General features: G+C 36.8%; 1 protein-coding gene across 2 annotated transcripts; it reads right to left on the bottom strand.

Moving 5' to 3' along the window:
- Positions 1-11,747, bottom strand: kiaa1191 (KIAA1191 ortholog). 2 transcript variants are annotated; one of them, XM_058758752.1, is made up of 9 exons: positions 11,557-11,747; positions 10,929-11,050; positions 8,886-8,994; positions 4,817-5,010; positions 2,912-3,023; positions 2,689-2,813; positions 2,485-2,588; positions 2,209-2,390; positions 1-974 (listed from the first exon to the last, which is right to left on the bottom strand). In XM_058758752.1, exons 3-9 carry the CDS (start codon positions 8,908-8,910, stop codon positions 763-765), a joined length of 954 nt encoding a protein of 317 aa, XP_058614735.1. In that variant the 5' UTR covers positions 8,911-8,994; positions 10,929-11,050; positions 11,557-11,747; the 3' UTR covers positions 1-762. The 2 variants fall into 2 exon arrangements, with proteins under 2 accessions (XP_058614735.1, XP_058614736.1); XM_058758753.1 differs by having other exon boundaries at positions 2,230-2,390; positions 11,557-11,746.
- Positions 11,748-13,770: the final 2,023 nt, after the last annotated feature.

Genomic DNA, 13,770 nt, shown 5'->3' with positions numbered 1-13,770 from the left:
TGAAATATGTGCATTTATTTATTCATTAATGTATTAACAGCTCCAACAAGATCAAAGCAAATACATTCGACCTTTTGAGAAATTGAAACAAATTTTAAACTTGTAACAAAAATAAGAAATTCTCTGTCCAGAGCGGTTTCATTAAATAAAATTTTAGCCAAAGTTTTTTAGCCTTCAGTCAATTTTACTGCCCTTGTCACACCGTCCTCGACACAACCGTATCACAATGATGCTAAAGGTCATCATACACAACAGCAAAGACTTAAAGAATCAAGTTAATCACTGAACCCATTGTGTACTGATGATGTTACACAAGAAATCACAACATCATTTCTGAATATGACAATTGCTCTAGGCAGTTTTCTAACTTGCTATGTGATGGAACGAAAAACCCAACACATAAAAACACTGCTTTAGTTTTGTTCACAGTCAAGCCATGAATAATTACGCCACAGTATACCCAAAAACATCAAGGCACGCACACTCTCACATACCAACTTAAAGAAACACTTTTAAGGAAAAATTAAAAGGCAAAGCAAGGAAGAGGCTAGCAAAAGACAACAGCACCAACAAAAATGCTGCTACACACACACAACTTCGAAGGACAAACATTTACTTAGACCCTAGCAAAAGGATGAGTCTGTGATAGGGAAATTACTACTGCAGTGACCCAACATCAAGACAGCACAAGGGAATAAGAGAGGGGGTAGACCAGCTACGGGTTCACTACATGTACAGCTGAGGTGGATGTAGGGAGTTCTCTCAGAATCCAGAGGGTGTCAGGACGTTCATGTCCCGGTGTTTGAGTTTGTGAGGTCGGGTCATCGGTCTCTTCCCCTCCATGGTTGGGATCTCCATCTTGGGGGGAGCTTTGAAGTTGGTGGGGTCCTCAGCCAAGCGGCTGGCCTGGGCTTTCATCACTTCCATAGGGGTGGGTTTCTGAGCTCCCTTGTAAGACTGCAGGGCAAAGCCCCCTGTGAACATACAGGAATAACGTTGGGTGTGTTTACACTGATGAGAGGAGGAAGGCCAATGAACTTGTAACATCTGGAGCAACGCATGTGTAAAAAGCTCTATGCAGAGGTGTAAACCATTTTATACAGCGGCTAGTTCTAGTCCTCCAATGTGATTGGTCAAGTACTGTAGAACAGAGTTGGTCTCTGCAGAGGTTAGAACATGCAGATGAAAGGCCTTGGATAAACATGAGAAGCTGGCTGGTCTAAATGATGTAAAAATGGGTTTAAAAGGAGTTTAGAAGTAGTTTGATTATTTAATCAAAAACGCAGTTAAAAATGCTCATTATAAAATATAAGCAAATGTCCTGCTTAATACTTAATATTTTTGTGGAAGATTTATTTTTCAGAATTCTTTGAATAGAAAGTCACAAAAAATACAGCATTTATAGCATTACATAAGTACAGCATTTTATAAATGTCCTTACGGTCACTTATCAATTTAATCCACCGTAGCTAATACACAGACACACTTGAACAGTGAATATACACAAACACACATTATATAAAACAACAAATGTGAACAAAGTCCCCCAATGTTCAATAAATCATTAACAGTAATCAACAATTCTTCTGCCATGTATATATAGCTCATAAAACCTATTGGCCATTATAAATATATTTCATAACGGATTTGAGATTGTGTGTGCATATAAGCTATTTTTTTTACATTGGTTTCAAATGTGGCTCATTCAATCGGTTTTATAAATGAGCTTAAAATCATATATTTTATTTCTTTCTTCATTACTGCATATGGGTGTTTTTAATCAGTCTTTGAGGAAAGTAAAGCGAGTAACCTGGAAGGGAATGCGAATAAAATATTTATTCAGATTTAGTAAAAAACCTGCCTGTTGACGTTTATCAATTTTGCCAAATCAAAAACAATACAGGCTTTTTTACTACAAATATTCAAAATGATATGTAGCTTGATTAAACAACAATTTCAAAGTAGCTTCCCCAAACCTTGAAGGTACACGGTCGCTTCAAAAACAGTTGGGAGGAATGTTCTGGATTATGACAAAATCTAAATGAAACCCCCAAATCTACTGTTAATATGTCTCGTGCCGTAGGAATGATAGGGTAAGGGGTAAATGCAGGATTAATAATCTGAACAAATCATGCTGATTATTTTTTTTATGATTGTTACACTGACTGTTAGAAAGGTTTATTTTAACACATCTACCGTTTGGTTTACCTGTTATTGCAGGATCTGTACCTGGGTCAGTTGTGGACTTGCCGACTTGGGGTCGTGGTCCAAAAGCGCCCCAGCGTTCTACAGGTCCATCACTAGAAGCCAGATCTATACTGGAGCTGGAACTGGTGCTCATCTCAGAGCCTGTGAGAGAAGCGGTGGAGCCCTGGCTGCTGAACCATCCCCTGCCAAACACACGCAAAATTACCATCTCATTTTTCAGACTACAAAGGGACTAATACAAAAGAGAGGATATGAAGCTGCCGACTCATTCAGCACCTGCGTCTCTGCTTGGGTGAGGACTGAGGGGTCCCGGCAGGCGTCGACTGACCAGATGATGATTGTTTCTCTTCTTTGGCATCTACGCTTTGCATTTGAAGCTTCTACAACATCCAAAACACATGATTTATGCATTAAACAAAATTTTGGAGATGTCGGATCACTTTGACATTTGGGCCTGTTGAACTGAGGATCTCTGCCTACATGCATTGACTCTGCCAGACGATGGTAGCGGGTCTCCTCTGCATTCAGGCCTTTGTGAGGAGTGTAGCCTGTATCAGTCAGTCCTGCCTGCTTTTCAAACCTGTGCATGCTCTCCTGGGTCTGCTCTGTAACACAATGTAACAGGTCCCATTAAGGCCACTGTTTTACACCAATTAACACTTGAAATGTGATGCATAAAGCAGCATCATCATAACATTCTTACTGATGATGAGGGAGTTCATGACAGACGAGGCTTTGGCTTTCACCACAGGGATGGGAGATTTAGTGGATTCAAAGCTAGCACTTTGTTTTACCCCTCCTTCGGACTCATCCTCCTAAAACACAAACAGGACACACCAGAAGAATTGTTAGAATTAGCCTACAACAGCAGTTCTTAAAAGTGATAATCTGTGTGTGGTGTGTGTATATAAAAATGTCACAAAAAAAAAAAAAAAAAAAGCGGGTAAAATAAGTATTGAACACGTCACCATTTTTCTCAGTAAATATCTGTAAAGGTGCTGTTGACATGACATTTTCATCAGATGTCAGTAACAACCCAAATAATCCATACATACAAATAAAACAAATAAGTTGTGTGTAATAAAATGGAATGACACAGAAAAAGTATTAAACTACTGAAATTTATTTAATATTTTGTACAAAAGCCTTTGTTGATAATGAGAGCTTCAAGACACCTCCTGTATGGAGAAACTAGTCGCATGCATTGCTCAGGTGTGATTTTGGCCCATTCTTCCACAGTGTCTTCAAATCTTGAAGGTTCTGGGGACCTCCTCTATGAACTCTGATCTTTAGTTCTTATTTTCTATTGGATTCAAGTCAGGAGATTGGCTGGGCCATTCTAGCAGCTTTATTTTCTTTTTCTGAAACCAATTGAGAGTTTCCTTGGCTGTGTTTGGGATCATTGTCTTGCCGAAATGTCCACCCTTGTTTCATCTTCATCATCCTGGTACTACAGGTGTTGAGACTGAACCAGCTAATATTAATTTCCACTGACAAGTGGCAGGATTGCCTTCTAGTTACTGAAAGATTTCAGCCGGTGTCTTGGCTTTCCATGCCTTTTTGCACCTCCCTTTTTACAGTCCATTTACAGTCTGGAAAAGTTGATGCTAGTTACCAAAGGTCAGAGCCAGTCTGCAGATTTGAGTCGACAGAATCCATAGAAAAACGATCACTTGTCAGTTTAAGTTAACCATCAGTTAATATTTAAAGTCTGTTTATGAAGTATTTACATAGACGTTCAATGTGGAAGAGCTTAAAGAGAGCACACGGAGCAGCAACAATTTGATAATTTTCTTGAAATATTTATTAAAACGACAGGATTTTGCTAAATAAATAAATAGTCTAGGTCATGTATTAAGTTCATACATATTAAAATATGAACAACTTAATATCTCTGAAATTACACTTTCTTATCGATGTCCCACTGAAGCGGTGTGATTTTCATAGTAGTGCACCCTTTAAGCTCACCTTACAATAATATGAAATTTTTTAAAATTACAGTACTGTAAAATGACAGACCAGCAATAAACTGTCAATTTATAATATTATGGATGTAAAAGTGCAAGCCAGTAATACCTGTGAAGTAATGTTATCGTACACTATACTGATTTTTGACTTTCATGAGCTGTAAGCACTAATCATCAAAATTAAAAGAAATAAACATTTGAAATATATCAGTATGTGTATAATGAATGAATATAATATACAAGTTTCACTTTTTGAATGGAATTAGTGAAATCAATCAACTTTTTGATGATATTCTAATTATAGGACCAGCACCTGTATATAGTAACAAACATGTCAATTGGTTAAGACATCAAGTAGGATAATACATTTTTTCTTTTTATAATCTGATCTCAAAAATGGAAGTGTGCTTAATGGGTACGTTTACCCTCATTTCTGAACTTGTTTGTTTTGCATGTATGGATTACTTGGGTTGTTACCGACATTTGGTGAAAGTTTCAAATCAACAGCACCTTTAGAAATATATTTACTGAGAAAAATGGTGACGTGTTCCAATACTTATTTTACCCGCTGTATATAGTGACCTTCAGTTTGTATGTTCCTGTGGGCAAATTGGTCAGAACAAGCAATACAAGCAACGAACCTCAGCAAGTCGTGCAAACTTCCTCTCAGGTATAACAGGTCGCCTCCACAGGTTGTTAATATTAATGTCGTTTGGAGGTGGAGACATAGGGCGCTCAAGATTATCGTCATAGCTGATAGCTCGACGGGCCATCCCAATAGGGATGGACATTCCCCCGAGGAGTCCCTCTGAAGCACCTGGACCTGCTTCCAGGGCTGAGGTAAAAGAGCACTGTCAACAACATCTGAACAAACAGCTACTTCAAACAGCCACAATTTAATGCATTTAAAAAGACAAACTGCTGTCATATACGGTCTCTTAAAGCTATTCAAAATAAAGGTGAAAGTATGTCAAAATCCTTGACAAGTCAGACTGCGACCATGCTTTCTGCCGGTGCGAGTAAATTTTGTGAGCGGTTGCACTGGCGCGACCACCGCGTTCTTCAACTCGCGCTGCCATTTCTGTTGCATATGAGAAATATCAAACGAAACAAGTGTAAGAAAATCCCGTTACTCGTTTGAGCTGCGCAGCGCGGACCAGTGATGGGTCGTTCTCGATTCTCTAAGAGCCGATTCTTTGTAGTGAACAAGAAGAGCCGACTCCCGTCGGGGAGAGCCTAATCTTCAGCTGGAGCTGAATTTATTACAATTTAGCAATTGTGCATGGTTTGTGTTGGCAAGTAATTTTTTATTCAAGTGTTTTCATAAAAGCCTTATTTAAAAGAAAAAAAAAAAAAAAAAAGGCTAAAATCACACGGGAGGATAGACTATCATTATGTGAAAGGAGGAAGGGGGACACGTGCCCCGAAGATAGCGAGTGTAGTGGTAAAGGTCAGGTACACAGAGCGACAGAGAGAAGGGCTTTTCACACTGAACGCAAAAATTCAGCGCAATGACGTTTTTGAATTGAAACAATAGATCCCTATGGGGCTATTCACACCGGCGCGAAAATGATTTCTTTCGTACAGTGTCAATTTTTTCCCCCGTCGCTCTGCGATGAAACAGGTGGTCCAATCAGATTTGAGCTTAGATCACGTGCGTGGAGCAGCTGCTGTTGCACAAAAGGGTGAGAGTGGAGGTGCGGTTTCGAAAACCAGTGTAAACAAACACCGAAGAAGAGTATTCCCAGCAATTCCGAGAGAGAAGAGAGTGGATGCTGAGTTCTTGTTATCTTTGGTATCGGAGAACAGATTTATTCTCACATTTTCTTAATAAAATTTATATTAATTCTAAACTGAATTATGTGATCTGGTGTGTCCGTTTTCTTCCACATGTGCATGTGTTATGATGAGTCAGAGCGTGTTAACTCTGGATCTTCCGTATTAAATTACTACAAGTGTCCGATGATGGTTAAAAGTGGGTTTTAAGCCAAAACAGTAAATTAACGTACATAAATTTCCAAATGTGGCTTGATGCTAATTCTGTTTGTATTTTAAGATGTTTTTTTTGTAAGCATTATAGGTAGTTTGTGTTTCTGGCATAGAACCAAATTTTATTTATCTTAATTTAATGCTGTATATTGAGCAGCGGACGATGTTAAATCCCTATACGAGACACATTTGAGGAAAAATGCATTGTTGGTCAGCGCCACCTAACGTGAGTTTGCAGAAGGCGATCAATCGTTTTGCGCAACGTTCGTATGCGATTTACCTCACTTTTACGCATCGTGCTCAGTGTGACACGGCCTAGAGACGGGGAGCCGGATTTAAACGCAAGCGCGTTGGTTAAGGTAGGAACATTGTTGCAACATCGGTCCTCTCAGAGAGTCTTCTCAAAAACAGGACAAATAATCACAGAGGAGAAATTGCATCAGCCCATCCAATCTGATATTTCTGAATGCCAACCTGAGTCTTAATGCTAAGATTTTTGACTTTGTTTATTTGATATGTTTGCTGTGGTTGCTCTGGTTCTGTGTTCAATTAAAGTCATTAAAATGTTAAATAATAGTAACTATATTTTTTTGTAATGACAAAATGCATAAAAATAAGGCTATTATAAAAACACTGAATAAAACATTGCTTACCAACACACAAACCATTCACAATTGCCAAATTGGGATAAAATAGAAGGCTCCGAGTGATACTAAATGAAGCCATTTGGGAGCCATAAAATGGCAGTGCAAGCAAACTAATCCGAGCTCAAATCAGCTTTGCTCAGGAACCAGTGTTGATCTCGCAACACTGTTACAGCACAGCGCTGCGAGATCCAACGAGAAGCGTTTGAATTCGCCGCAGAATGAATAGATTGCTGCGAGATCTAAACTGAGGAGCATTCAATTCTGCACTGAACTCGGTGTTATAAACGGATCAAACAGCACTGACGCAGAAACCAGAAGTAGTAACGCTAACTAGATCCATGGTGTTGTAGCAGAAATAGTCGAATGTTATTACATTATTCATTTCAGGGTTTGCACAACCTTTTTAGAGAGAAATTAAAGCCATTTTCAATTACTTACAAGCATTTCACACAACAGTTTCCAGCACTTTAAAGCTCCTAAATGATCCAATTTGAATGCCATTTTCAATGGGATGACCAAAATATACTGGTGGAGAACAAACACTTGTGTAAAATTAAAAAAAAAAAAACATTATAACCTGTAGATGGCAGCAGAGGAGCACTTATAGGCTTATTAGTCATTCATTTATACTTTTTCATTGACATTTTGAAATTATCACTCAAGTTGTTAGTCAGTTTCATATAAGACTATAGAAGAATAATGGTACTTATATGTAAAATAAAAAATAATATACAAGTATATATACACATCATATCCCTCTGAAATTAAAAGAATATTGCACATTGTAATTTCTATGAGTTAGTCTATTTATTATCAAAGCATTTGTCAGTAATACAGTTAAAATGGGGAAAATGTGAACGATTGCATTGCAGGCTGATTTAAGGCGTGTCCCTAAATTTTCTGCTTGTGCTCCTAAAAATTCTCAGTCAGGAGCTACAGTGCTCCTAGTAAAAATAGTTAGTCTGGAGTAGTGCTGGGCAGTATGACCAAAAATTTATATCACGGTATTTTTCAAAATTATACCGGTTTCACGGTATATGACGGTATTTTTATTATTTTTTTCATGCATGACTGGGTGTTAACCACATTTTCTACTGATTGAGGGAGGAAAAACTGCAGTAGATTGACTTAGAATGTCCTATTTTACTGTCATGATGAGCGAATATTGTAGAAAAATTCCACACTAAATAGTGACTAAACACGACTCATTAATACATGTTAACCAGGAGTCACTCTCATTTATAATCGTGACATCGTCTGATAAAATCAACATGCATCTAACGTTACACTAAAGAGTGGCTATGCGGTGGTTTTGACTATTACTTTTCTGTCTCATGCAGCGCACTGCCTGCGTCTGAGTAACAAACTAAAAAATAAACAAAAAAAAGTGCATAGTCGAACTATGCTCATATTTATAATCCCAAACAGTCAGTTAGCGGCAAGTGCTTGGAAATGCTGTTTTGTACTCATTTATTGGCGAATCTGCTGCGGTACGGCCAGCTGAATGCGGTGCTTCTCTGCCGCTCACTGCACAGAACAGACACAGAGAGAGGTGACACTGCGCCGAGAGTCAGATCTCGCGTCAAGGGCAGCACTGGCGACATCTTCCAACTGAACCATAGCTAAGGTTTATCCAAAAATGTCGCTAGGTTTGTCAGTTTGTATATTCTATGGAAAAAAGCCGCTAAAAGGGTCTGAAAGTTGCTAAATACAGTGCTAAAGTCACGCTCGTGCCTGTGAGATGCGGGAGCTGATGGCAGCGGGCGGTGGATGAGTTCTGTCATCACGTTCTACTAGTTCTACAGCATCAGAACTCTCACGCTTAGTAACACATACAGCTGTGTTCTTGCCACAATGCAATAGTGAAAAGAGACCCCTCTCAAACGGTGTCGCGTTCTGAACGTTATTTAAATGACACCGGTATTGCGGTATTTTAAAAATTCATATCATAAGAAAAATAAACACCGGTATTCGGTATGAACCGGTATACCGCCCAGCACTAGTCTGGAGTCCTGCTTTAGAAAGTAATTGTATGCACTGCAATGTGTAAAATAAACAGGCATCTCTCCTTTACCTGGAAGGTCTCCAGGTCTGGACATTATGGCTACTGAATGAAAAGTTTCTGTTGGACCAAAAAGAGAAGACAGCCTGGACAAACCCAATCAGATGGGACTGGATCAAATCTACAGAGGAAATTAAGAGAAAGGAACAAGTTACATATTAACCAATCAATATTTGAGTTTAAGGCCAAAGAACCAGTCAACAGTCTCAGATTAATCATTAAAGAGACAGTTCTGCAATCCTCTGCATCATTGTGTAAAGGATCCCACAACATCAATGACAGAGTGGCTGAAATTAAAGATCCCTGATATTTTTGGACAAACATTTCATACCAAGGGCTGTGTGATAATACACAATATTGATAATAAACTTAATATAGTATTCAATTTCTAGCCTACATCTAAACAATCAGATGCATGATGCTAAAATGTCTGCATAATCTTCATGTTTTGTGTTCAGTGAGATCTGCGGTTTATCTGCGGGAGATCTACCGAACATACGGAAGCACATATGATGAAATCTTTGAGGATCAAAGACAAGATGTACCATTTTAGAGTCCACATCAAATTAAATTTACAAAATTGATTCTACTTTAATGTTTCAATGTGAAAAAAGTTAAAATATTGGTGAAATACAGTTCTATTGTCATTCAGCATAACTTATGTTTATGTAAAAAATTAAGCATACTATACTGACCTGTACTTATTGATGTATAAAATAAAAAGTGATTATACTTTGATTAAAACTTCTTGCTGACAAATGAGTAAAACCTAGTGGTTTGAAGGATGGCGGCAAAGATTGGCAAATACTTAAAATTACAATTAATTCGTTTTTGGGGGCTGCACAGCGATCTTTTAACGTCATTTAATGATTCTTGTTCTTCAACTGCCTGACAATATTTTTTGATATACCAACTATTGTTACACTGAATGACTTTCTGTAAATCATGGTAAAAATGTACGAGTTATTTTTTGCTATGAAAATAAAATGGACACATTCTAATGTACCAAAAAAAAAAAATTACACTTTAATCTTTTCATTTTTTCTATGCTTAAAATCCCCTTTTGGCCTATGAGCATCTCACTATGACAAAATCATTTCACCATATCATTTGATTAGAAACGGCTGATAAACACTCAACAACAACTATTATTACTACATCAATACATTTATTGAAATCTTATGTTTATTATTATTATACACTATTATAATAAAGAATATTAGAATACAATTTTAATTAAATGTTTTAATTTATACAGTATATATATTTTTTTACAGCACCTTATTTGACAAAAAGTAAAAATGCCATTTTTAAATCTTTTAAAATAAATTATTAATTTCCATTATTTAAACTGTCAACGTTTTAGGAATAATTTTTGATAATAAATCTGTCATAAAGAACAGAATCCAGGAAAGAAAAAAGAAAGAAGGGGAAAACACCATTTAATAGGTAGCTTACTCTATAGAGTTTACTTATAAACAAAGAAAGCTACATTTATATTCATTCCGGAGGTCTAACATGAGGTATGCCTTTCCTTCCCCATAAATGGCATGAACTAAACATGTCATGATAAATACTGAATGAAATACACACATATATATATATATATATATATATATATATACACACATAGAGAGAGAGAGAAAGAAATTGTTCATATCACCCAACCCGATTCACACGATTTCTAAAACATTCCCATGTGGTGTTCACCATTTAACTAATCCTCACTCTTCCCATGTCCAATACAATGACACTCTTTAAGACCCATTTATAGCTTTACTGTGCAGTTAGCAGTGACAAATATAATTTCCAATGCATACCTCTGTCTGCTAACATAATAAATGTAGATCATGTGGGGGTACTTCAAAGTAACCATGCATGTATATCTGAGACCATACATTCTTTAAACAATCATTTTTAGTGCTAATAAAATGGAAATCTCTCTGAGCTGTGAGAGATATTATCTAAGCAAATGTTTAGATTTAAAAACTACAGAACTACACTACAGTAACTACACAAGTGTGCTTTATTAAATCAAATGTGACAATCTCTTACCAGTGAAGGGCAGCCAAAACACCACTGCTAGAACACAGGTTGATCTTGTTGACAAGCTGAGGTTTGCTCACTCAGCATTGTGGGACACCAGGGCAAGCACAGCCAGTAAAAGAAAGAAAGAGCTAGAGAAGAAGCAAAAGCCATAAAACCATTAGGAAGTTTTGACTGACTGCAATATAAACCAGTTGACTGCTACGTTATACACACTACAAATGCATTTGAAGCTACAATAAGACTAAACAGGTTTTAAAATGTAAGAGATAACGCAAGAGTGAGCAGTAGTGTCGTGAGAATGGATTTACACGAGCTGTCCTGCTGATGTTATGTAAATGCTGCTCACTTTCCCAGTAACGTTACTTCTCCGCTTCGTCAAAAGCTAACGCACTAACGTTAGCTTTAAACACAACAGCTCGCTTTTGTTTTCAAACGTTATTTCGCTTAAGTTTGAAAATAGAAAAGGAACAATGACTATTTTACTGAATACCACCACATATTTGAACAAATACGACAATAATTGTTAAACGGTGTGTAAATGAGCGGACTAGCCATTCAATCCAGTTTTGGCGACCTGAAACCGGTTTTAGGGACACGCTCGCGAGCCGCGGAGCGCGCGAATCAATCGTTTTACCTGCTGAAGTGTTCCCGCGCCTCCTCTACAGCAGCTAACAGTACAGCAGAGGTACTTAGGGCACTTGTAACCGAATGGCTAAATTACACATCACAAATGTTTGAGAAGAGTTGGCCTTTATATCTCCCATAACTTCCCCTTCCTTTAGGTCTCTGACAATAACCAACACAACACAGCTGGGGCTGCAATCCCCGCTCAATCTCGCGATACTTCGGTTTGTTATCGCACCATCTGCTGCAGTACTTCAACTAGCCACACGGGGCAGTAAAAGACTACAAAGAGCAGCTACGCTAGATAGTTCACACAAGCACAATTATTATTATGATGTCATTTACTCACCTTTATGTCGTAGAAAACGGTCGTAAAATCCCTCCAGCACTATAAGCTGCATGAAGAAAACTGTAAGTCCTCGAAAAATGTATGTTTTATTCTGCATTTCTATAGCCCTCATTTCACAGAGACAGTCTTTAAATTCTGCAGTCCTTCTGGTATATTCGCGTTGTATTGTTTCTTCTCTTTCCGTGTCAACTCTCCTCATCTCCTTCTGTTTTTCTGTGGCAGGACTGGGATGGCCTATGGCAAGCCGTTTTAACTTTTATTCATTCTCAGGATATGACTTCTTGATATCAACAATTACATTTTCACTAGTTAAAATGTTCATTCTTGATATCAGGAATTAGATTTCCACTAGTAACAATGGCTATTTTTGATATCAGCAATTGCATTTCCACTAGTAACAATGTTAATTCTTGATATCAACAATTACATTTTCACTAGTTAAAATGCTAATTCATGATATCAAGAATTAAATTGTTGATATCAAGAATTAAATTGTTGATATCTGTAATTGTATTTTCACTAGTTAAATGTCACCATAGGCTGCCATTCAAAATCAATTGTTGATATCAAGAATTAAATTGTTGATATCAGAAATTAAATTCTTGATATCAACAATTAAATTGTTGATATCAATAATTAAATTCTATATCAAGAATAGACATTTTTACTAGTAAGAATTGTATTTCTGATATCAAGAATTAAATTGTTACTAGTAAGAAATGAATTCTTGATATCAACAATTGATTTTGAATGGCAGCCTATGGTGACATTTAACTAGTGAAAATACAATTACAGATATCAACAATTTAATTCTTGATATCAACAATTTAATTCTTGATATCAACAATTAGCATTTTAACTAGTGAAAATGTAATTGTTGATATCAAGAATTAACATTGTTACTAGTGGAAATGTAATTGCTGATATCAAAAATAGCCATTGTTACTAGTGGAAATCTAATTCCTGATATCAAGAATGAACATTTTAACTAGTGAAAATTGAATTGTTGATATCAAGAAGTCATATCCTGAGAATGAATAAAAGTTAAAACGGCTTGCCATAGATGGCCACCTGTAATTAGCTGTTATAATATTTTAATTGCAGAAATATCACCAATTTTAAGTAATTGCACCAAACTTCACACAACTGGTGTGTGATGATCAGTTTATTAGAAGCTTCAGTTTAGGTTATTTAGTTTATCATATTTGATAAACTATCATATTTATTTTTATCATAGCATATTTATTTAAACATTTAGTGTTTAAATCAAGAAAATGATCGTACAGGTTTATTTCTGTGACTTTATTGCGTTGTTGAATATCTTTTGAATATTCTCTGTAAACTAGGGAAATGTTTTATGTTTTAAACTATTTAATTGTATAATTTTAAGGAAATATATGCTCTTAATTATTTTGTGTATGCATAATGGTTTTTATTTCATGTGGTGTAACTAAGGGTGGGGTCGTATGAATGAACTATTTAAAGCTCATTTGATTAGAAAGAATAATCACCCCATCCCTCTTGTGTTAATCATCTGTGTTAAACACCCTCCACCAAACACCAACACACACAACACCCTCCATTTGGGGCGCTATAGGGGTCCCCATGCACCCACCTATCATTGCCCTGGCAATGGGGCCTTAGTACTTGCTTCTGGTTCCTTGAAGTTTGCTGTGAAGCCAGGTGCCAATTTAAAGAATCATTTAAGCAGAACACTTTTTTAAAGCAAACACAGGCCTTTGGAATTAAAAAAAAAAAAAAAAAAAAGTTATTTATTGTTTGTTTTGATAAACTTTAATCACCCAGAACATTCTAGCACCACTTATCCAGCTGCTATAGAGATACCTCAAAAAGGGAAGTTCAAAGACAAAATTC

The sequence above is a fragment of the Onychostoma macrolepis genome, chromosome 21 (genome assembly GCF_012432095.1).
Source record: "Onychostoma macrolepis isolate SWU-2019 chromosome 21, ASM1243209v1, whole genome shotgun sequence".
Lineage (NCBI taxonomy): Eukaryota > Metazoa > Chordata > Actinopteri > Cypriniformes > Cyprinidae > Onychostoma > Onychostoma macrolepis.
Note: the sequence above shows the minus strand (reverse complement) of the source record. Positions and strands in the feature narration are given on the sequence as shown.

Bases quoted from the DNA above. Each gene is read 5' to 3' on its own strand.
- kiaa1191 (XM_058758752.1), bottom strand. From the start codon at position 8,910: ATGTCCAGACCTGGAGACCTTCCAG. The intron at 5,011-8,885 runs GTAAAGGAGAGA...CTTTTACCTCAG, and splicing joins CAGACCTGGAGACCTTCCAG to CCCTGGAAGCAGGTCCAGGT. The intron at 2,589-2,688 runs GTAGGCAGAGAT...TGGATGTTGTAG, and splicing joins GTCTGGCAGAGTCAATGCAT to AAGCTTCAAATGCAAAGCGT.